Here is a 21,394-nt window from a genome sequence, read left to right as displayed (position 1 = left end):
TTCGCAAGTGCCGGCATAACGACACGTTAGTTAAGTTGTACGGTGCAGCGCGTGTTGATTCGTTGACAATAATAAGCACAGATTACGCACTTTATTTAAATTGACGACAATACGCACAGCATGTCGAAACCAATTACCTTTGTTACGGGCAACGCCAAGAAGCTGGAGGAACTAATTTCCATATTGGGGCCAAATTTCCCGCGCACAATTGTCTCCAAGAAGGTCGATCTGCCCGAACTGCAGGGTGAGATCGACGAGATTGCCGTTATAAAATGCAAGGAGGCGGCCAAGCACGTGGATGGCCCAGTGCTCATCGAGGACACCAGCCTGTGCTTCAATGCACTCGAAGGATTGCCCGGTCCCTATATCAAATGGTTTCTGGAGAAGCTTAAGCCAGAAGGATTGTATCGTTTGCTCAGCGGTTGGGAGGATAAATCGGCGCAAGCCATTTGCACGTTTGCCTACTGTGAAAACAGCAGCGCCGAGCCACAAATCTTCAAAGGCATCACCGAAGGCGACATCGTTGAACCACGTGGACCACGCGACTTTGGCTGGTGAGGAAGCATTTCATCTTACAACTACTTAAATATTAAGTTTAACAATTATTACAGGGATCCTGTGTTCCAGCCCAAGGGCTTTGATCTGACCTATGCACAGCTGCCCAAACCCCAGAAGAATTCAATCTCGCATCGCTATCGCGCCTTGGCGTTGCTGCAAAAGCACTTCGAAAGCCAGCAGTGCTAACTTTGGATTTCGATTGGATTGCGTTAAGCATTACATTTAATTAGTGTCTTGCTAGTTTGTTCTATAATGTCGAGAAAACGTTTACGTTTAAATGTAGTTTAGAGTAAAAGCAAACAGCCTCTTCGTTGCTTAATTGTCCTTCTTGCTCTTGGCCTTCTTGACAGCCGCCTGTTTCTTGGCGCCCGCTGGTGACTTGTTCCAGTAGTACAACAGCTGGGCGAGTATGACGCCATTGGCGAATGTTGATGCGCAGAACGTAATGATAATCATCTGATCGCCAGTCTCCTGAATCGAGGTAAAGATGCGAGCCAACGAGCCGGCAAACATCATGATCACCGTCGCTGCCGACAATTGTCCTGTGGACCCGGCATTATAGTTGGTCACCGCCTGCGACAATTTGCCTACCAGCAGAATGGGAATGTTGCAACTCTGTATGGTCAGCAGCACGGCCATCGATGTCAGGCCCGAGTTCAGCACATACAGCAATCCCGCATACGCCAGCAGAAAGATAAAAGCGTGTGGTTTGCGACCGCCAAAGAAGAGAACGAGAGCAGCAATCGCTACAGTTTGCAGAGCAAGGAAAGTGTTGTCACCCCATGAGCTGAAGGGATAGCCGTTCATAAAGTTGTAGGACATATGGAATGTGATGGCCAGCAGATCGAGCATAACACCGATCAGATTGATGCCTTCGCCCGACTTGCTGTTGAGAATCTTGAGCACTTGCGGAACTTTCACCAGCACCGAGCCGGCAATGATGCCAATACCGAGACCTTTGCTCAGCAGCGCCTTGAAGCATGGCACTGCAATAAAAAATACAGAAAATATATAGCACTCATAGTAACAGCTGTTTAATGATCCATTTCAACAATCTTACCATCGAGAAAATTGTGTTCCAAAACGTAATTGTCATAGCATTTTTGGCTCATGAGAAAGAGGGCACCTTTTTTGATTATATCTGCCATAATTGGTAATTTATCTAGTTGCGCGATGAGTGTGTTTGTGCAGCAATGTAGTTAGTGCCGGCTCTTATCTAAACGTTAGTAAACGCTGAGCTGATAGTGCGCGTTTGAACGAACAGTCGCAATGAAATTGAAAGCAACTAATGGCAACGTACACTACACGTAATATACACACGCACCTGCTACACTCTTATATCTATGCGCCAGTGTGACCATAAAGAGTCTTTCAGAAAAATACCATCTAAAACAATAGTTTACATGCAAAACTGGTTGTTGGTGGCACCCCCTGAAGTTGTTTACGAAAGAAGGGTATAACATAGCACCTCTTTTTTAAAAAACAAAAAAATTGTTTGTCGAGCTTACCACTTTTTGTATATCAACTAAACAATGAAATAGTGCTTTGAAATGCCAGAAAACTGAAGCTCGAAATATACCGTTAATGCACTGCTGGTATTCTTTGTTCCTTTATTTGCCACTGTGCTAAATATATTTTATTTTTAATTGTCTATTAATAAATGACATTTTAAACGAAAAATAGAGCAAATGTTCATGAACAATAAGTAGTGAATTTAAGTTACTAGCTGGGATGAATTAACGACATTTGCTTGGCACACAACTGTAATAGAGATGAGCGCCATTTGTAAGTCGTTACTTATCACTATAGCTGTGATTACTTTCAATACCTTTTGTGCTACAAATTATTATCATCAATCGATAAGCAGGGTAATATTTTTCAAAACGCTATCGGTCACGAAACACTAGTGGGCGATGTCGATTAGTTTTTAAAACAATTTCGTTAGAAATAGTTATTTGCCAGAGAAATGTTGTCTTTTAATTAAGAGTTAGCTTAGCAATTTTTTTTATTTAATTTTTGAAGTAGCACTTAGCTAAATTTACAGAAAATAATTACAAATAACGATTAGTGTAAGTAATTAAGTCAGCTCATAACCAATTAATAGCCATTATAAATTAAACGAGCAAAAGTCATCGATAAGCGCGCAAAGAAAATACTTGAATCTTAATCGCTAGATAGATTGGCTTATCACAAATATGTGTATTTCTTCTTGCTGATTAATTAAGGGCATTTCAAATGTTCCGCTGCACTAAGAACCATGGCAATTAAGCGGAGCTCGCAAGCAGAACGTGATCATCATGGATCATCACAAATACTCTTCTTTCTTTGCACACTGGGTAATCTTTTAAAATTTATTATACTCTATACTCGCATCTCTTGCACTGAGATTGCGTCTGCGCATTGAGCGCATTGAGTCTGTTATTTTCCATATCATACAAAAAGTGCATTGTTTTTAATTTTGCAGCATACAGCATTTGATAGTGTCAATTTATAAGCATTTCATATTCATTAACTGTCACTGTGTGCACGAGCGTCGCAACACACTCACATAAATACACACTCGTTGAGAATTACTTCCCCCATTCATGTGACTTGTCTTTGTGGGCGTCAATTTCCATTAGAAAAGGTAAGCAGCCCAAAACCCCCTTCCCTTGTTCACTTATCTTTTGCACTTCAACAGTTACTCGACACATTATTTATAATTTGTATAAATTGATTTAAATAGCACTCGTTGCGGTTGGCATCGATGGCGCTGCATTAAACGACAGCAGCGTCTTCTATTACGAGCTTGCCTCAACACCATCACAATCACAACAATCCGCCATAGACATTGTACTGCAATCGGAGCCAGCAACAGTAAACATGGTGCGCTTCGACAAGGGCAAAATTCTGGCCAAGGCGGCTAACCTAACCGCTATCAGCTGGGCACATGCAGTCAACAGTCAGCAGCTTCTCTCCGATGCACTGAGCGGTAAGTCGAATGCAGTGCATCTTCTTTAAACTCAACATCAATCTTTACTTACTTACAGGTGATATCGATATGATTGAGGCGGATATTGTACTGGGCCAGCTGAATGGAGAGGGTGAAAATCTACCTGTGATGGCGCATCCGCCGGCAAACATATCCGATTTGACACTGGAAGATTTCCTCTATCAGATCAAGGCACACAACGATGTAAACGAGGGCGCGGAGAAGGGTGTTAAGCTGGATTTCAAGTCCATTGAGGTGTTCGAAGGAGCGCTGGACATACTAGACGAGACCATTCCAAAAGTATACACTAAATAGTAGTTGACATACAATTGTTAATCATGCATTTCCCTTGCTATAGATGACATATCCAATTTGGATCAATGCGGATATCTTAGCCGGTCCCGTGGATCAGAATAGAACGGTGCCCGTGGATCCGGCCCGCTTCTTTGCCGGCTGCAATCGCTACAAGCAAGCGGTGCTCTCCATTGGCTGGACCACAAACTGGGGTGCAGATTTTCGCGATGGCGAATACACGCAGTCGCAATGCGATGCCATGTTGCAGGCCATACGCGACAACAATGTGACCTCCACAGGGCAACCGATCACGTTTCCAGTACGCGCTGGCATTGCGGCCAATAGTGTCGAGCAGTTGCACAATCTGGTGGCAGCCGTCAATGATACGAATGAGAGCACATTGACCATTTGGTCGTCGGAGAATGATTATGTGAACGTGGAACGATTGCGACAGCTCATCTTTGGCTTTGGCGTGGAGCGTGTGTATTTGGATGTACCCGGGACACTGTCCTCCCAGTTGGATTTGGGTAACACGGACAGCGGAGCCAGCACCTTTAATTCGTTGGTCAGCTTCAGCTTTATTAGCATCTGCTTTTGGGCCATCTCCAGTTGGCTGAAAAGCGTTTAAACACTTTGTGGTTTTTGTTTTGTTGATTTCCATTTCAATTTGGTTTCTTTTTTATTTTTTTAAGGAATTGGGTTTTGTTTTCTTTTTTTCTTTTAACTTAAATCCCACTTTGAATTGTATCACTTCATTTTGTTTTTGAACTTAAAAAGAGAAAAGATGATCGCTTTACAAAAATAATTGTTATGCATTAAATTTATGTAATATGTATTATAAATATAAAAAAATACTTTGGACGTGCGCAGTTTTACTAAACGTTAACGTTAACAATGGGTAGGCGATTAATCACTTATGTACAGCGTTTAAATTAAGTTACTAACATAGTTAATGACTTTTTGATTTTTCTCTTCGTTTCTTTTTGCTTTTTTCACGTATCATTCTATCATGTGTTTTTCCTTACTCTTGTTTTTGGCACTAATAAATAAATAATCTTATTAATCTCTCTCTATATGTCCCCGCGCAATAAGTGCGCAGTTGATGTGAGGAAACCATATGAGTGTGAGTGTGATGAGTGTACTTGTGTGTGTGTGTGAGTGTGTTTTGCGATATGATATATATGTTTGTGTATGTGTGTTCCTTACTAATAGCTTGTGGTGCTATGTATGAGGCAGTTAAGGCTAAAAAAGGCAATCTATAGTATTTATATAGTATATGTATAAAGTTTTAACGGTTGGGTCGATTCAAAATGCAAGATGCAACGATACGTATAGATATATTAACTAATTATCACATCTGTTGAGCCGCTCTCAAGGAGTCGTTCACTAGCCGAACTGCAGCCGCTATCGGTCAATCCCGAGCTGCGTCTATAGTCGAGCAGTCGGACGCCCACACGCTCATTCTGGCTGTCATGCTGATGGAATAACTGCTGCATGGTAATGGCATTGGCATTGGCATTTGTCAATCCACTGCCAATGCCGCCAGCAACGCTGAGCGTGGTTAGAGGCCGCAGCACTGCTGCCTTCGCTTTGGGATCATCGCTGTGACACAGACGCGTCATCTTGCGTGTGGGATACCAGCAAGTGCAAAGCAGACCACCGGCAAGCAAAATGCCCGTCACGATCTGCCCAATTAGCACTATGAGCGGCACCAGTGCAATGTTGGCGGCAATCTCCTCCGTGACACGCACACGTTCCTCGGCCCACATCAGCGGCATCATGACACGGGGCACGCGCGCATACAGACTGCAAATAGAGATGCGAAATTGAATCTCAGGTCACGCAAACTGCAATTCAATTAACTTACGATACTCCTCTGATGGGCTCCATTAAAAAGTTGGCTTGGAAGCCACCGCCCACATCCATGGGCACGCCAGCGTTTGGCTCCAGTGCCATGTAAAACTCATGCTTCTCCTTCTCCGGCTGCAGACCGTCCACAGCCTCCAAATAACTGGGATCCGCCATATAAAAGTGCGGATACGACATGTATATCGATGCATTGTATGAACAGGGAGCAATATTTATGACTCCCGCTGGGTTGCACTTGCCTTTCACGCAATAGCAACTGGCATCCGGATACATGGTGCCGTTGTCCACGGCATGACGTGTACCACTAAACTTGTACGCCGTAACGCCGTGAACAGTCACCGTTTCCGTATAGTCCAAGGGTACGGCGCGACACATTTTGGGCATGTAGAGATATACGCTGCCGTTGGTGCTCAAATTGGGTGGGAAGAATTCGCCCATGGAGCCATGAACTTCGCCACAAGTGCCCTCAAAGGCACCCGTATGCGTTAGATTGTTCCACGTGTAGATTTGTCCCATTTTGCTGATGTCATCGGCGCCCGTGAACATATTAATGTCGCCATCAAAGCTGGTCGTGCCATTGCGGTCATATTGATAGCCAACACGATCGTAGGGCACGTCCTCAGGCCGAATGAATTTGCCAAGTGAAACCAATGGATGAATAAAACCCTTGAAGAGCCACTCCTCGGCAGTGTGGGTTTCGCTCACTTCCTGTATGCCACTCAACGTTGCTGAGGCTACGAACTTAGCAAAAGAAGACAATTCATCAAGGCGACGTGCTGCGGCCTACAAAAAAAATGATCAATTAATTGTAATTTTCAATTTAAATTTATTTCTGCATTTTGTCAACTTACATGCGCCACAGTATTCACCGAGGTGACAATATCCTTGAGCGTACCATTGCTGCCGGCAGCATCAAAGTAGTAGAAAGCCTTCTTTGCGAAACGACACCGAGGCATTCTGATTGTGCCACTCAATGTCCACTTTGTCGGGTTGTTCCCTAAAGCGATAGGGACCCAACTGCTCGAAGCGTGGCTTCCGCGGAGAATCCACATAAAAGTCCTCCGGATTCGTCCAGTTAAAGAGATAAACGTCAAAGTTAAGGGGCAGCGGTGACACTTTCCAATCGGGGTATGCTCGCGACGTGGGACTCAGTGCCATTTCCTGAAAGTTGGCAAAAATAATTAATTGATGAAACATGCGATATTATAATCAATCAATCACGCTATCAATGCGTCTCAAAGATAATTGCAAATGTTTATAAATAAAGCGCGCACATTAGTAACGCTATAACCTTTTCAATTCTGGGTATAAACAACTAGCTCAAATGTGCTAATAGATTTGCTATGTAATTTGTGTTGTCTGGCAGTGTTAAAAGTAATAGATATAGCGTAATACCCCTTTAAGTCTAACTGAAATACTGTTGATAAGCCTAATGATATAATGATTGTGAGTAACTGGCAAAATTCTGGTTTTAATTGCAGCGTTTCATATATTTAATCTATTTATTGCAAGTCTTATGATTAACTTATATAAAAAGTATTGTCTTTATATAAGCTTTTTAAAATAACTTTTGACCGTCATTAAATTTTAATGGTATTTATAATGTGTTGCACATAAACATTGCGTGCATTAATATTATATGAATATTATTAGAAATGTTCTTCTTGCAACATTGTAGCATTCATACTTCTACAAAATCAAGAAACATTCACATGAGTCTACTTTTATTGCTCTTGATTATTAGAATAATTGTTGCTTAGGTTGATTCTAGATAATTGTTCGGTTGCAAAATAATCACAAAAATTCATCTATTTAAATTTAAGTAAATAACTTTCTTACTTATTAATCTCAATCTAGTAAAAACATTATTCATATACATTGAAGTAGATGTATAATATATCTATAAATACAAACATATTAAAAATATAATTAAATTTGTTGACCACAAATGCCCATATAAAAAAATCTATTTAAGGAAACCTAATATAATATTCGATGTGTAAAGTTTATAAAAAGTGCTCATGTACAAATTGAACCCAAATTTGCATTAAATGAATAATTGAATTATTATAGAGAACTGTGATTTACTTTGTTTTACGCCCCTTAATGTATTCATAAAGTAAACGAACTAAAAAGCTCAATTTCGCATATTAAATTGCATTAACGGGCCACGACTTTCTTTAACCCTATTTGATTATAGCCATTATATCGTATTAAGTACCTGTCTTAATTTACAAATTAATAGAATGCTAAATAATGAGGTTCAAGGCATTTCATTAAGTGTATTCACGACCTACAGATCAGTGTGCTTGTTAACATGGCTATTTAAGCAAAGGTTAACACATTATTACGATAGCTGCAAATATGAAGTGACAAGTGATCATTGAAATTAATGATAAGATAGGGCACTGCAATTTCGATTGAGAAATGTGCACTCATTAAACGGTATAAAAGGGGTGCTATTGAATCGTTATTTGGATTATCAAGGTTAGGCAAAAGATTGCGAATTGAAAGCATTCCTTAAACTTCCTTGTTGAGGTTGTCTACTCAGAAATTGTAGTGTTAAATTCCATTTAGTCTGGTTTTTTTTCTGTTTTTTCTTTCTGTGTCTAGCAACATTGTTGACTTTCGTCTATGCAATTTCCCCAATCAACTAGGCAAATGTCATGTGAGTGTCATGTTATTATCAGTCTAGAAGCAGTCCGGCCCTGCTCATCAATCAATCAAACAAACATCGACACATATGTAATCATCAACCTCGTTATTATTAGCCTGCCATTTTATTAGGCTGAAAACTTTAACTAAATCCATTGCGGCCATTTTGAAAATTCTAGACTCTGGCCATAATCTTTCTTGGCCTGTTGGGTTTTTGGCTTTCAGGAAATGACTAAACTGATAAAATGCGATTGGTGTTTCGCTCTTTGTGTGTGCGACAGTGGCACGTGTAAATATGCGACCAGTCTGTTACGGCAAACGATGATGAAGAACTTCTGCTGTGCATTTTGTCTGATACGGCATACAGAATACATTGAATACACGGAATACACTGCGAGCAGGTGTTCAGGTTTCGGTCAAGGGCACGGCACCTGATCAGAGTGTGTGTAATAATAATAATAATAATCACAAGCTGGGTGTAATACACCAAAAGCTTTTTATTGTGATTCTGCCGGATTGAGCGTTGAGAGGCGTGGGGAGGAAATGCAAAATGAATAATGCTCATAAAAATGAACAAACCGATTCACAGAGAGACCTCGTTTCTAATCGGCGACTTTAGGCTCTATCGCTAAAAATGCTTTTCGCTCTGATAAGATAAAAAAAAGTGTATAAAAATGCCCGATTGTGTTGTTATGGAAAAACCTAAAATTATTTGTTTATATGTTTTGGAAAATTGAGTGAATGTAATTTTATTCAGTGTTGGCAACATGTTTGCCAAAATAGATCAATGATCTGATTAAAGCCTTGTCAGGGCCACACAACTGGTGTGTGTTAGTATGATTCATGCTACCATGATCAACGCCCTCCGATTAAATGCCCAAAAAAATGTATGGGTAAATCACCAATCGTTCAGAATGAGTTTAGTCAGTAGCCAAAAAATAAATATTAATGTAATGTTGTTGTTGTGTATCTTATCTGTCCCAAATTTTATTCCGCTGTTGCCTGAACACCTGCACATACTCAATCTTGCTTCTTGGCTTTTTTTATGCGAAATTGATTCCAATTGAAATTATTTCCCACCCATTTTCTGCTATACTATACGCTACTGTTGAAAGTCTAATTGTATGGTAATTTTCACAAGGTTCACGTCCAGTTGACCCCTTGTGCTATGTATAAAACAGTTTGGCAATTGACTGATTGAGATGCAGACAGTGTTGCAAAATGACTGCAGACTCTTGACATTATGACTCGGCACGACTGATGTAATTATGCGTATGCACGATAAGATAAAATCTGATAGCAACGTCGTGAGACAACAAAATCTTACAGCACAAACTCACTCACTCACTCGATATCATATACTTAAATCTTACCTTGCCGCGCATGCGCGTAAAGATGTCGATCCAATTGCGAAGCAAGTAAACGCCGGCGGCAATAAAGCATACGCCCAATATCACAATGACCAGCCGCCAGGCACAATGACATGCACGTGATGTCATCTTTAACTGTTGTTGTTGCTCCTGTTCTCGATGATGACGACTTCTGCTACTGCTGCTGTCACTGTGACTATCACTACTGCTGTCTTCGCCTTCTGTTGTATTTGCAGCAGCAGCTATTAGTCTTTTTGTTTTGCAGGAAACTTTCGTTGATTTTTGTTGCGCGACGTCGGCGTCGTTGTCGCCTGTTCTCTTGCTCTTGCAGCGCTGCACTGAAGCCAAGCGTTTGTATAACGTTGCTCTACTCGACGTTGTCGGAGTCGTTGACGCTGCCTGAAAATTACAGATAAGCAATACAAATACACAACCAACAAAATCTAAAGAGAGCGCGTGTTAAAATCGCTACGCTCTTAAACACTTGAAAGTAAAGCGCGCATGCAGTGTTGTGCAAAGTGAATTTATTATGCATGTGTGTGAGTGGGGGAAATAATGACTTATCGGCTGCAGCCGACTTTAGTTATCGATGATGAAAGGCTCGTTCGTCTAGGAATGGGAGAGAGCGTCAATGTCAATTGGCGACCGATAGAGAGCGTGTGAACAGAAGAAAAAGTACCATAGCGGATCACGCGCCGGAGAGCGCAGCTTATGACTACGTCGTAATTATAAATATTATAGCTGTCTAATTGTTAAACCATTTATTGTTTATAACACAACGACCTAGTGTACGACTTGTTCATGAAATAGTTATTTTGCACTGCTTTTAATTTGAATGCTGGTACGCTTTATGATTTTTGGGGGAAGGCTCTCGGCTCTCTCGGAAACCGGTTTTTTTTATTATTTGACTTGGGGGAGTGGGAGTCATGTGTAGCAATAGCATTAACATTCCTATGCTTGTACATACGTGCGTTGTTAGTTGCTGTTATTGATGCACAACACAAATCGCCATAGCAAGGTTAAATCGAATCCATATAGGAAAACCCGTTTTACACTCTGCAATTTGCCTGCTCCTCTCTTTTGCTCTCACTCCCACTCATAGCCCAGCCTCTTCTAGATTAGTTTACGCGTTCTTTTTGTATTAGCATTGCGCAAATTCATTTATGTCAACATATTAACACTTAGTCATATGTGGGGGGTAAATTGTCTGAAGAACTGTTGCCGAGGAGTCCAAGTTGTATTAATTAAGTCGTCTAGCGTATGTGAGAGCGAGACAACAATTATAACTATGATTCGCAGGAATTTGAATTAGTGTGAGTGTGATTGAAAAGGCAACACGCAATAATTATTTATGGTTATTACTTGCGCTATAATCCTTGAGTTGTTGATTTTGTTCGGCTCGTCACTTCCGCAACCTGTTGACATGTTCTGCAGCTACGCTATGTTTATAGCGAATTTGCTATAATGCTATAAATAGACGAAACCACAGTGCAATGTGCCAAAATTAAGCATTTATGTGGCTATCGTATACATGTGTCTGTGTATGTTTGTTCTATGCGCTGGGATTAATTTGCAAATTCACTGAAAATGCGTCACACTTTGGTTTCTTTTTTTATTTAATTTTGTGCAAATATCGCGACCCCATCCAATCAACAACAAACAAAGTTAATGTTTTATTAGCTTGAATATCAAGCAAGAACGATCGTTCTTCGTTCAGTCAACGCTGCTGTTGCTGCGTGTGTTTAACTCTCTTGCGTACGCGCCTTTTGCTCTCTTTTTTCCTCTCCCACTCACACACACACGCGCATGCTCTCGTCACACGCGCCGAGCAACAACAATTCAAGTGCGTAGGGATATTTTTTTCGGTATTTGCCCTCTTACGTTTTCACTTTTAGGCGTCGTTTTGTTGTGGATTGTTGCAACTGCGACGTCTTCTGTATTATTATTAGCACTCGTAACGCTTGTTCACTTGTAGTGCTTCCACTTCTACTTCATTTTGGTTGCCCTTTTGCAACCATGTATTATTTTCTATTGGTTTCAATTTTAATAGGTATTTTTTAAATTTGCGTAAACGTGAGCACAACGTATGCGTATATTCCTATTTAACAGCGGCGTCTATTTTTTCGTTCGCGTTCTTCTTGCGTCTCACTCACGCCCATTCGTTTTTAATCACTAGACATCTCTCAACGCATCGTTCGTTAACTTGATCTTGAACTCGCTCAAAATGGCCACGCGTCGTCCGATCTATGCGTCTGAGCGGCACTGCGCCTGGTCTGCGACTGAAACTATTTTGTTTTATATTTTTCAAAACGCCACCAGCAGCAATTATATATTCTTTATTAAAAGCACATAAGCAGACCGTTAAGTCGACTTGCATATACCCTGCAGTAGAGTTGCTGGGTTTTATAATAATATGAAAGTGCCATTTGAGGTGACGAGGTATTTACTTTCTATTGATGTACTTTAGATGAGCATATAATGTATGATTAATAATGATAGAAAATTTGCAGCTGTTTTTTGTGTATTACCAAACGTTTACTGAACTGATACTCTTTACTGCGCAGGGCATTTACCACAGCAAATGAGCAGGCAAAGAGCGGCGACTACCTTATGCTCTCAAACTCGCTCTCGCTCTCACTCATTATGTCTTTGCTCTCTATGTAAAACCAGTTCCATCTCTTGAAACGGTAATATTTCGATGTATTCGCTTATTGTCAGTTTGAAACAATAATGCATCGACGTTTATTTTGTGTTAGAACGAATTTTCAATGACTGGATTGGCGCGCTCAATTTAACAATTGGAATGTGAACATTTTTTTTGTAATATATTTATTTTATTTTTATCAGAATTTATACTGAACAAGTATATTTATATTAAAGTATGATTTTTATTCTTATAACCTGCTTATCAGTATGTGGCAAGCAATTGCTTCGACTGTTCTGAGTATACTCTGTGATTAATTTTATGATACGCTCGAAGTACAAAATGCCGATAACAAATAAATCCAGAGTACAACAAATTTGGAGCTATGTATACAGTATATAAAATTTATGTATAAAAAATATGACACTTTTGCAGCTATAATCTTGCAGTTTATTGAACCTAAGATTGTTGAACTTTGACTGCTCTATTTTAAAAGTGAGAAAGAGTTAGAAAATGGAACAAGAATTTTAAAAGGCATTTAATATACATACATATGTACCTGGAATTCGATCAGCTTAACAAATTGTATACCAAACACACTAAATAATAAAAAACCATAATGATGAAATACACTTCAAGGCCGATAATTCCTAGGCAACTTTATGTATAATTAATCCCCTATCCCACATGGAAAGAAACCACTTAAAATTTATATAACATACATATGCCAAGTTAGTTGAATCAAGATGGCTTTCAAATCGAACGACTTATTTTCGTCGAAACCGATGGACAGACGGACATACCCTAGAAAACCCTAGAACTGTACACTTATCACATTACATTCGCGTCAATTGCGCGCTCAACTGGCGCATTCCGCTTCAGCTGACGCCGCAACATATTGCAGACCCACCAGGAGGGGGGATCCCTCGGCCCCAATGTTCTTGAGCTCAGGATTCACAGCACTCGTTGCTTGAATGCGATTCTCTAGATTTGTAATATCAATTTGTCGTATAAACTGTCGCTGTATGAAGATTTTCCGCGGATAATAGAACAGCAACGTTAGTCCCAAAATGATAACGAGAATGCCACAGATTTTGCTAACAATCGTTGAGATGGGCAGCAGGTTCAGGTAGAAGAGCAGATCGGGTGTGATTTGCACTCGATAGTCTGCCCAAACCAGAGGCAGAAAAGTTCGAGGAGCATTGCGAAAGGCGCTGTAGATAAAAGAGAATCGAGCTATAGTAATATGTCATATTAAATAAAAAAAAACTAACTAAGCGCAAACTTTGTTTTTATGTTTTAGCATATAGAATTTGAATGTCATATTACTAGATCAGATCTTGAAAGCTAAGCTGTGTAGCAAATTTCTACTAGCGGTCTCATTAATTAATATAGACTTTTCGAATTTCAATGCTTACGATTCACGTCGTGGCTCCACCAGCAAACTAATCATAAGACGCGCCTTAATGTCGAGCAACATTCCCGTTTTGGGCTCCAGTATGATGACCATTTCATGGCGATCCTCATCGGGCTTTAGACCCTCCACAGCGTCGACGTAGTAGGGATCGGCATTGTAGAAGTGCGGATAGGAAGCGAAGATGGGGACATCGTAGTAGCAGGCGGACACATTCATTAAGCCGGAGCGCACCTCCTTACAATCGTCCTGGCAGTAACAGCTGTTATCCGGATTATCGGTGCCTAGAATCGAGTGCTTAACTCTTGTTTCCAAAGACAATGAATCGTTTAAATTACCATTAGCCACAGAACGTCGACTGCCTTTGTAGACATATGCCTCGACGCCCTCGAAGATTGTGGTTCCCGCATAATCCGCCTGTAGCTCGCGACAAATATCGGGAAGAAAATAGGAGATAGGTTTCCCTTGTCTCAGCGGTATCGGATGGAATTCTCCAAGGCTGCCCTTGAGCTTGCAATGTGGAAAAGACGCAGCCACATCATCATAGCGCCAACGCGCAATTTGCCCAATTTTACTAAAGTCATCGGCACCCGTATAGATGTTATGATGGCCGTAGAGCTCTGTGCTGCCATTGCGCTGAAAATGTGATCAATTGGTAAGCAATCAGTTAGAAAAATATACATCTGGGGCCTTACTGGATATCCGTAGCCTATGCGCTCGTAGGGAAAATGCATTTGCGGCAACAGCTTGCTGGGCACCATGGAACTCATCTTAATCAGCGGTGTATCGAACCCTTCGAATATCCATTCATCCGCTGTGCGCGTAAAAGTCGCATCATTACCGTACATATTCAGGGCAATCATCATGAAGGAACGCAGCACGGGATTCCATCGTTGCGCCTTGTGCGTAATGCCCACCGTGAGAGTATTTGGTTGGATCACCACATCGCTAAGATTTCCCTTGCTCAGCTCGGGCACAAATGTGAAGCGACTCTTGCGCAGATACGACACCGTTGAGTTCTCCGGGTTCCAGGTGACATTCAACTTTTGTATCTGCTCGGTGAAGGTGTAGGGTCCAAGTTCCTCAAAGCGTGGCTTCACCAGTGGATTATCGATTTCATCTGAATTGGTCCAGTTGAAGATGTAGACGTAGGCTGTCATGGGGAGGCTTGGATACTGCCACAGATTCGTCATCATTGTGTTGGGCTTGAGCACCATGAGCTGGCGGTAGTAATCGATTATTTTTGATTAACAAGATGTTTTTTATTAGCCATTTTTAAACATAACTGCTTTACCAATAGTCTTAGTAATTAATTTTAAATATAGCTAACATTTTTAAATAAATAAATATTTAAAGTAAACTTGATTAATAAATAATCTCACAAAACACAATTTCTATCAGTTTATTTTTAAAATATAATTTTTTTATTTTTAGTTGTTATTCCATATTTTTATTGTTGTAGTTTATTTTTTCTATTTTTAGTTTTTATTATATATATAAATTTTTTTTAAGTTTATTTTCATTTTTAGAATCAATCAATTTGATATTGAATATTTCATTTAATGACTAGTTGGTGTAATTAGATGAAATTTTTTAATAGTTTTTATTTTATTTATATATTGTATTATAATAAAAAAATAAACTTTAAATTATTTCTTAAGAGTGTCAATAAAAAGTTTCTGAAGCTGTAATTGTATTTTAACTTTTTTTTACATTGTAAAAAAAAATATATATGTATTTAATTATCATTAAATTTAATTTGAAAGTTTTAATAAAGTTTACTAATAATTCCATGCTTAACTTTTCGTGTAAAATTGTAAAGCAAATATTGTATTATTTTAGCTTATAATTTTAATTTGACTTGGTTTAATTTATTTTTGTAACTAGTTGTCTATCCTTCATCGACTCACCCACTCCATGGCTTTGTGCTGTAGCTGCTCCAGGTTGATCAGATAGACGAATCCTCCTGTTGCCAGAATTAATCCCAGCAGGCTGGTCAAGGCAATGCGTGATTTTCCGATCATGTCACTTTCGGATCGCAGGTCGCAACTAGAATGAGACTACGAGCTTTAAGTTCTCAGGTGCGTAACCATAATGCAGCTACTGATCTACACTTGACTTGTTTTCCTTGATTATATCGTGGGTAGCCACGATATGTTTACATCTTGCAAGTATTCTTTACTGAATTAGCATTATTTGCGTTATGAACGCAGGCATTTTTATAGCCAATGAATTGATTATTTTTGCCGTTAATTGTTTCCTCAAGAGTTTAGTTCAACTATCACTATCAGTTGATAATTACGATAATTCCTTCAAATATGTTTTAATTAAGTGTAAAAATAGATTCACGTTATTCATACATTGTTGATAAAACTAAATCTCTGGTTAACTCGTATTTCGTATTCTTGATAGACAAGATTAATTGCATACTAGTTATGGGCTATTACGATCTAGCAACATTGTCTTGATCAGTTTAATCCTCAATTTGTAAGCATACGACAGTAAATCTGCATATTGTGTGGAAGTCTTGAAATTATGAAACAATCCAGGTCTAAACATTAAATGTATAGATTATCATCATGTTTGCTAATTATTTTTAATCTTTACTAAATATTATTAGACACACTTACCCTGCTCTTTGTAATTAGTTAAAGATCTGTATATATAATACTCAGTTTTTTTCTCAAATTTCAAAACAGAAATGCAAATTCACGTGTTAAAAACACTAGACTAGGTATTCCCAGTTTTGTTGTTACGGTGTCTGTGTCGCGTCTCGAAGCGATCTTAAAGGTCCCAGCCGGGGGTTATCTACTCTTCAGCTCAGATAATGCACTATATATATGTTACTTTCACAATCACAGTGAGCTAGGAAGAATCCTGAACGATCGATTGTCGCTGGAGATGAGAACCGCTCGAAATGCCGACCTGATAAAGACTGTCGGCCTGAGCAGGAAAATGTTCCTATATACAACGAGTACTTGACCATTAAAAGAAAACTCAGCTTCAGGCGCATTCTGAATTGATACTGCACCTACAAAAACACAAATACATATAAAAACAAATCAATGAATTATTACACTGAGCGAAACGAAAGTGTAGCATACCTTTGAGGCTGATCTTCCGCCACCATAAATCATTCATCTATTCGAGAGATAAGCCACTCTCCATGCGGATGTTGAATACAACGGTCAATGGCATTTCTTCTCAGAGTGCTTCGGAGTGTTTCTTGCAGTGTAGCGTGTCGATTTTACAATACTTCTTCTTTTTAAGTTTTGTGTGCACTTAGTGTTGTGTTTGGTTCAAAAGTTCCACAATCTCGTCAAGGGTTATCTTTCAACGGCTTAGTTGCAGTTGCAGTGGCAGTGGCAACTATATGGGGAAATGGGTAGCAGTATACCCAAGTGCAACCAGACGGGCAAGGCAATCGAATCGAATCGAGTCGTTCGTTCGTTATCGCCTCAACTCTAACCCAAAATCGGCAAACATATCAATATAACTGAGCCCATCTACCAACTAAACATGCCGCACTACAACAAAAATCCGCTCTCGACTTTCGAGTTTTCCGATTTTTCGTGCGTACTGATAAGAAACTGATGAGGAGGCGTTGCAGGAGATGGAGGCGGAGGAGCTGCAATCGCTTGGACCCCGTTCGACGTTGCCGAATGATCTGATAAGCGACACAACTACATCCTCAACACTGTAAGAAAAAGAAACTGTAGCAAGCCGAAGTTGAAATGCCCTTTTAAAGGGATATTGATCTTATAAATAATATATTTATATTATTATTTTTTTATAAATCTGTAATAAAACATAAATCTATAACAAGCCTAATTTAACTAGCAGCGAAAATAAGCAAGTTACTAGCATATTAAAAATCGGTCAGACGGACAGACAGACTATACCTATATATATTATATATATAGAAGCGCAAGTCATTGCTGCGCTTATGTATTTATAAACATGATGGTTTGTGACATAATACTCCTTGATAGTGTAATATTTGTTATGATTTATGATGCACACAAATACACTTTATATATAAAACATATATGTCATACATATACAGATTTATAGCTATAGCTACAGCTAATGATCGCTAATTGTCAGATTTTGACAGCATGGCGCAGTCAGCAATATTTCCAATGAAATACAGAGATTAGAATAGTAGAAAATCAATTGTGGCATCTATTTGATTGCAAACAAATCAATGAATGACAGTGAAAGTCAAGATTTCCCTTCCCTTGTACCCCTTGCGGTAAAATGTCGAACATATTTACGGATGTTTGTTCTGTGTTAATGACGAATAGAAAGCGGTTAGTTTTAACATTAATAAGAAAAGAAATTCTTTTTTTAATATGAAAATAATTTCAACATATTTTCACATATCTTCTTCCGACAAATCATCGCAATAAAAAATGTAATACAGGAAACAATAAATATTTGACTACTCAAAGCGAATATTTTATCAATAATTTTACTGATGTTTGTTTTATGTAATTTTCAAACCGAAAATGTTTGTTTGTTGTAAAATGAATCCATATTCCTTAACTTTAGGGTGTTCAAGTTGAGTAAATCTTTTGCGAAATAATTATGAATTTGCAAATTCGTTTTCGATAGTTTAATCAGTCTTAATTCAATTACGTCTTAATTCGATTATAATACATATTATTTATTAGTAGATTAAACAAAGAATTCGATTTATAGATTAGCAGGACCCAACACAGTGGGGCAGGTAATGAGTTCAGCGCACAAAGCTAAACTTAAGCACGTTGGGCAAGTGGTCCTGACCGGTCAACATTCGATTGTTGTAGATGCGCAGTAGCTTTTCGTCGATCAAATATCGCTGAGACTAAAATGAAAGCAGGAATTATGGAAGGATTGAATGTCAACTGTATCCTGAACTCACCTTCAGTATATCGTAGCTAATATCACTGCACAATATCCACAATTCCAACGGATGTGAGCGCCAACTCTGCTTGGCCAGCAGCGCTAAGCAGCGTTCAACGAATGCATCTCCACCGCAACGTGTACCATTCACATCAAGGATGCGGAGCTGCCGGCAATTGGACACAAATTTCAACAAAGGCGCATCCGATTCCATTTGATAGCCGGAAATGTGCAGCTGCTGCAGTTCCGGCAACTGCGGAGCCAACTGCTCCAGCATCTGATTATTGAGTCTTTGCAGCATACCCTCGTCCAGAATACCTTTGATCTCCAGACGCCTCAACTGATGAAGATTGCCTAGCTCGCGAAAGAAGCGGCCGTAATCGTGAAGCAGTCCATTGAAGCGGACGCCCTCAATCAGTTTGCCATGATTAACTCTTGGTCGCGCAATGCGTTCCAGCACATCGAACACAAAGTTCTTGGAGTAGATGGACAGCTCACGGAGATGTGGCAGCTGCAACAGTTCTTGTGTGATGTCCGTTTCCATGCACAGATGATAGTCAGCAATCTTAATGTTCTCCAAGGTGGGACACAACTGCACCAAATCACAGCAATTCACCTCATCACAGTTGTCCATAATGTCGAATTTGCGCAACTTCAGCTGGCGAAAGATGTCGCGAAAATGCTTCGACTTCAGGCACTCACATTCATCCAGACACAGCTCCTCCAGCTGCTGCAGCTCGCACAGATATTTTCCCGTCACCTGGCAGCCTCGCAGCGTCAGCTGCCTCAATCCCGGGCACAAACGCTTCAGCAGTCGCACATCCTCATCCACAAAACGCAAGCGACCGCGTCGGTCGCATTTGCCCCTGATCCCACTCCAGTTGTGTGACGCGATTCAAGCTTCCGTCACTCAGCTGACGCAGGCGTCGCACGTCCAGCCGCTGGCAGTTCAGTTGCTCCACGTGCGGAGTCAGCGCAGTGATGAACGCCTGAAACTGTCGACTGCTTACACCCAGCATCTCCTCGTCAAGCAGTTCCACATTGCGCACGCGTGTGCGCCACAAAGCCTGCACAACATTGAGCAGGCGACTGTGCAGCTGACTCAACTCGAACTGTTGAAACACTTCCAGATAGTCGACTATTAGCGATAGCACATCGTCGTTTAGGTGGAGCAACGAGCTCCGGTTGTCTGCTGCATCAAAGTGAAGGTCAGTGGGCAGCTTCTCAATGTTATTGCGTACTTACCTGCTTCCTCGTTTCTGTTTTGCTCTTTTCCAACGCGGCGCATTTTTGTAAATGCGCTCAAAACAAATGACGTCGTTGCGCGCTGACAGCTGTCTGAGTTCCAGTCAATTCCAGATACATACCAAAACAATACTGCCTTGCTCTGTTAGGGGTGGTTTTCCAGGCATCCGACCCACTTTACCTGCCTACCTAACTATTCGCTAGCACTGTTGCTTAGTGAGGAGACGCGCCAAACGATCACAGACACGATGCGTCACGACTATCGGCTCATCTCTTTACATTTCTGAAAGTGGGAAATATTTCCTTTTTCCACTTGATACGTTTCCCAAGTCTGTTGGCCTCGTTTATAGCTAAATTTTCATAAATACATTAATCATTTAATTTCATATTAAACTAAATTGTTTTTGTCCGCTAAACTTGTGGCGACATTTTGCTTTTTATGGAGTCGCAGGACTGTTTTTGAAGTTTAGGTTTACAAAAATATTGTCGCCATAGAAAAACCCAAGGAATGTGAGAGCATGTGCTTCTTTTAATAATTGCATTTTTTATTTTAGCGGCGTGACCATTAATTTTTTTTTTTTTTACCATTTGCGTGCCAAATTTAGGCACTCAAAGGTTGCTAAAACGGACACACTAGAATGTGTGAAGTTTGCGAAATATATAGCAATGCGAATCATTTCTTTAGTTCATCTGGAAACTGCATTGAAAACGCGCATTAAATACTTCTTATACCAAAATGTGTCTTTTTTTGTTTCACTATTTTCTCCATATCGATCGTATGCACCCCAACAATATCATCACCAAACATAATTATAGGAAGCTCAATCAATATTAAATTAAACTAAAAACTAATCTTTTCTATAAAATCTCTACGTATAGAAGATAATTTACAATTTTCCTTTGCACCCATCCAATTTCAACTTTTATATCACACCTTTCATAATTCAAAACATATTGCCGAAGTTGGTCAATGTTGGATATAATCTTTACTACCATGTTTACACCCATAATAATAAATCTATAACTCACATAAAAGTACGCAAAAACTCCCCTAAAATGACTTTAACATTTTACATGCCATTCATTTTTTGGGTAATACCTAATATGGAAACACAAATCATGCAAAAACTTATCAGTGAATAAAAAAAGACAACAAACTATAGTATCTTATCTGGCATAATACAAATTTTATCATTTAACCTCAAGAAACACAACAAATATTGTCAAAATTTTGGCAAAAGAAATTAAGTGCTATAAGGCACCGATAATGCGTCAGTACTTGAATATATCACAACAGTATTCGAAGAAATAAACCAATAAGTTTAGAGAATGTCGCTCCCAATTTATATCTATAATAAATAAAAACGAATGCAAGAAATATATGAAAAGGAACTGTAAAATACCAACAAATACGAATTTGCACTGCTTGCAGTTTTGAATAATGCAAGCAGTGCTATGACGCCATTGTTTTTTTCTGACCTACTTTG

At 39.6% G+C, this 21,394-nt stretch overlaps 6 protein-coding genes across 8 annotated transcripts; 2 read left to right on the top strand and 4 right to left on the bottom strand.

Annotated features, from left to right (window-relative positions):
- The first annotated feature begins 11 nt into the window (after positions 1 to 11).
- On the top strand, positions 12 to 877 carry LOC117566137 (inosine triphosphate pyrophosphatase). The gene is made up of 2 exons (XM_034245619.2): positions 12 to 554; positions 612 to 877. Exons 1-2 carry the CDS (start codon positions 121 to 123, stop codon positions 742 to 744), a joined length of 567 nt encoding a protein of 188 aa, XP_034101510.1. The 5' UTR covers positions 12 to 120; the 3' UTR covers positions 745 to 877.
- On the bottom strand, positions 763 to 1,903 carry LOC117566136 (mannose-P-dolichol utilization defect 1 protein homolog). Its single transcript, XM_034245618.2, has 2 exons — positions 1,619 to 1,903; positions 763 to 1,544 (listed from the first exon to the last, which is right to left on the bottom strand). The coding sequence occupies exons 1-2, from the start codon at positions 1,704 to 1,706 to the stop codon at positions 874 to 876; spliced, it is 759 nt and encodes a 252-aa protein (XP_034101509.2). The 5' UTR covers positions 1,707 to 1,903; the 3' UTR covers positions 763 to 873.
- A 778-nt stretch (positions 1,904 to 2,681) lies between these two features.
- Positions 2,682 to 4,684, top strand: LOC117566134 (protein FAM151B). Of its 2 annotated transcripts, none has more exons than XM_034245616.2 (4): positions 2,682 to 2,894; positions 3,284 to 3,529; positions 3,588 to 3,829; positions 3,888 to 4,684. In XM_034245616.2, exons 1-4 carry the CDS (start codon positions 2,816 to 2,818, stop codon positions 4,449 to 4,451), a joined length of 1,131 nt encoding a protein of 376 aa, XP_034101507.2. In that variant the 5' UTR covers positions 2,682 to 2,815; the 3' UTR covers positions 4,452 to 4,684. The 2 variants fall into 2 exon arrangements, with proteins under 2 accessions (XP_034101507.2, XP_034101508.2); XM_034245617.2 differs by lacking the exon at positions 2,682 to 2,894 and adding an exon at positions 3,029 to 3,184.
- LOC117566132 (protein peste) lies at positions 4,463 to 11,997 on the bottom strand. Its single transcript, XM_034245613.2, is given in 6 exon segments — positions 4,463 to 5,629; positions 5,691 to 6,475; positions 6,544 to 6,627; positions 6,629 to 6,853; positions 9,721 to 10,116; positions 11,080 to 11,997. Coding segments are annotated over 6 exon segments (2,019 nt in total). The 5' UTR covers positions 11,143 to 11,997; the 3' UTR covers positions 4,463 to 5,163.
- Positions 11,998 to 12,989: 992 nt separating this feature from the next.
- On the bottom strand, positions 12,990 to 16,424 carry LOC117566133 (protein peste). 2 transcript variants are annotated; one of them, XM_034245615.2, is made up of 6 exons: positions 16,406 to 16,424; positions 15,686 to 15,824; positions 14,471 to 14,995; positions 14,114 to 14,411; positions 13,780 to 14,059; positions 12,990 to 13,575 (listed from the first exon to the last, which is right to left on the bottom strand). In XM_034245615.2, exons 2-6 carry the CDS (start codon positions 15,797 to 15,799, stop codon positions 13,221 to 13,223), a joined length of 1,572 nt encoding a protein of 523 aa, XP_034101506.2. In that variant the 5' UTR covers positions 15,800 to 15,824; positions 16,406 to 16,424; the 3' UTR covers positions 12,990 to 13,220. The 2 variants fall into 2 exon arrangements, with proteins under 2 accessions (XP_034101506.2, XP_051859294.1); XM_052003334.1 differs by lacking the exon at positions 16,406 to 16,424 and having other exon boundaries at positions 15,686 to 15,835.
- A 1,795-nt stretch (positions 16,425 to 18,219) lies between these two features.
- Positions 18,220 to 20,172, bottom strand: LOC117565542 (uncharacterized). Its single transcript, XM_034244688.2, is given in 4 exon segments — positions 18,220 to 18,624; positions 18,682 to 19,533; positions 19,535 to 19,854; positions 19,908 to 20,172. Coding segments are annotated over 4 exon segments (1,323 nt in total). The 5' UTR covers positions 19,951 to 20,172; the 3' UTR covers positions 18,220 to 18,516.
- Between the last annotated feature and the right edge of the window lie 1,222 nt (positions 20,173 to 21,394).

Source organism: Drosophila albomicans, chromosome 2L (genome assembly GCF_009650485.2).
Source record: "Drosophila albomicans strain 15112-1751.03 chromosome 2L, ASM965048v2, whole genome shotgun sequence".
Lineage (NCBI taxonomy): Eukaryota > Metazoa > Arthropoda > Insecta > Diptera > Drosophilidae > Drosophila > Drosophila albomicans.
The sequence above is the reverse complement of the archived record's forward strand: the minus strand, read 5'-3'. Positions and strand labels throughout refer to the sequence as shown.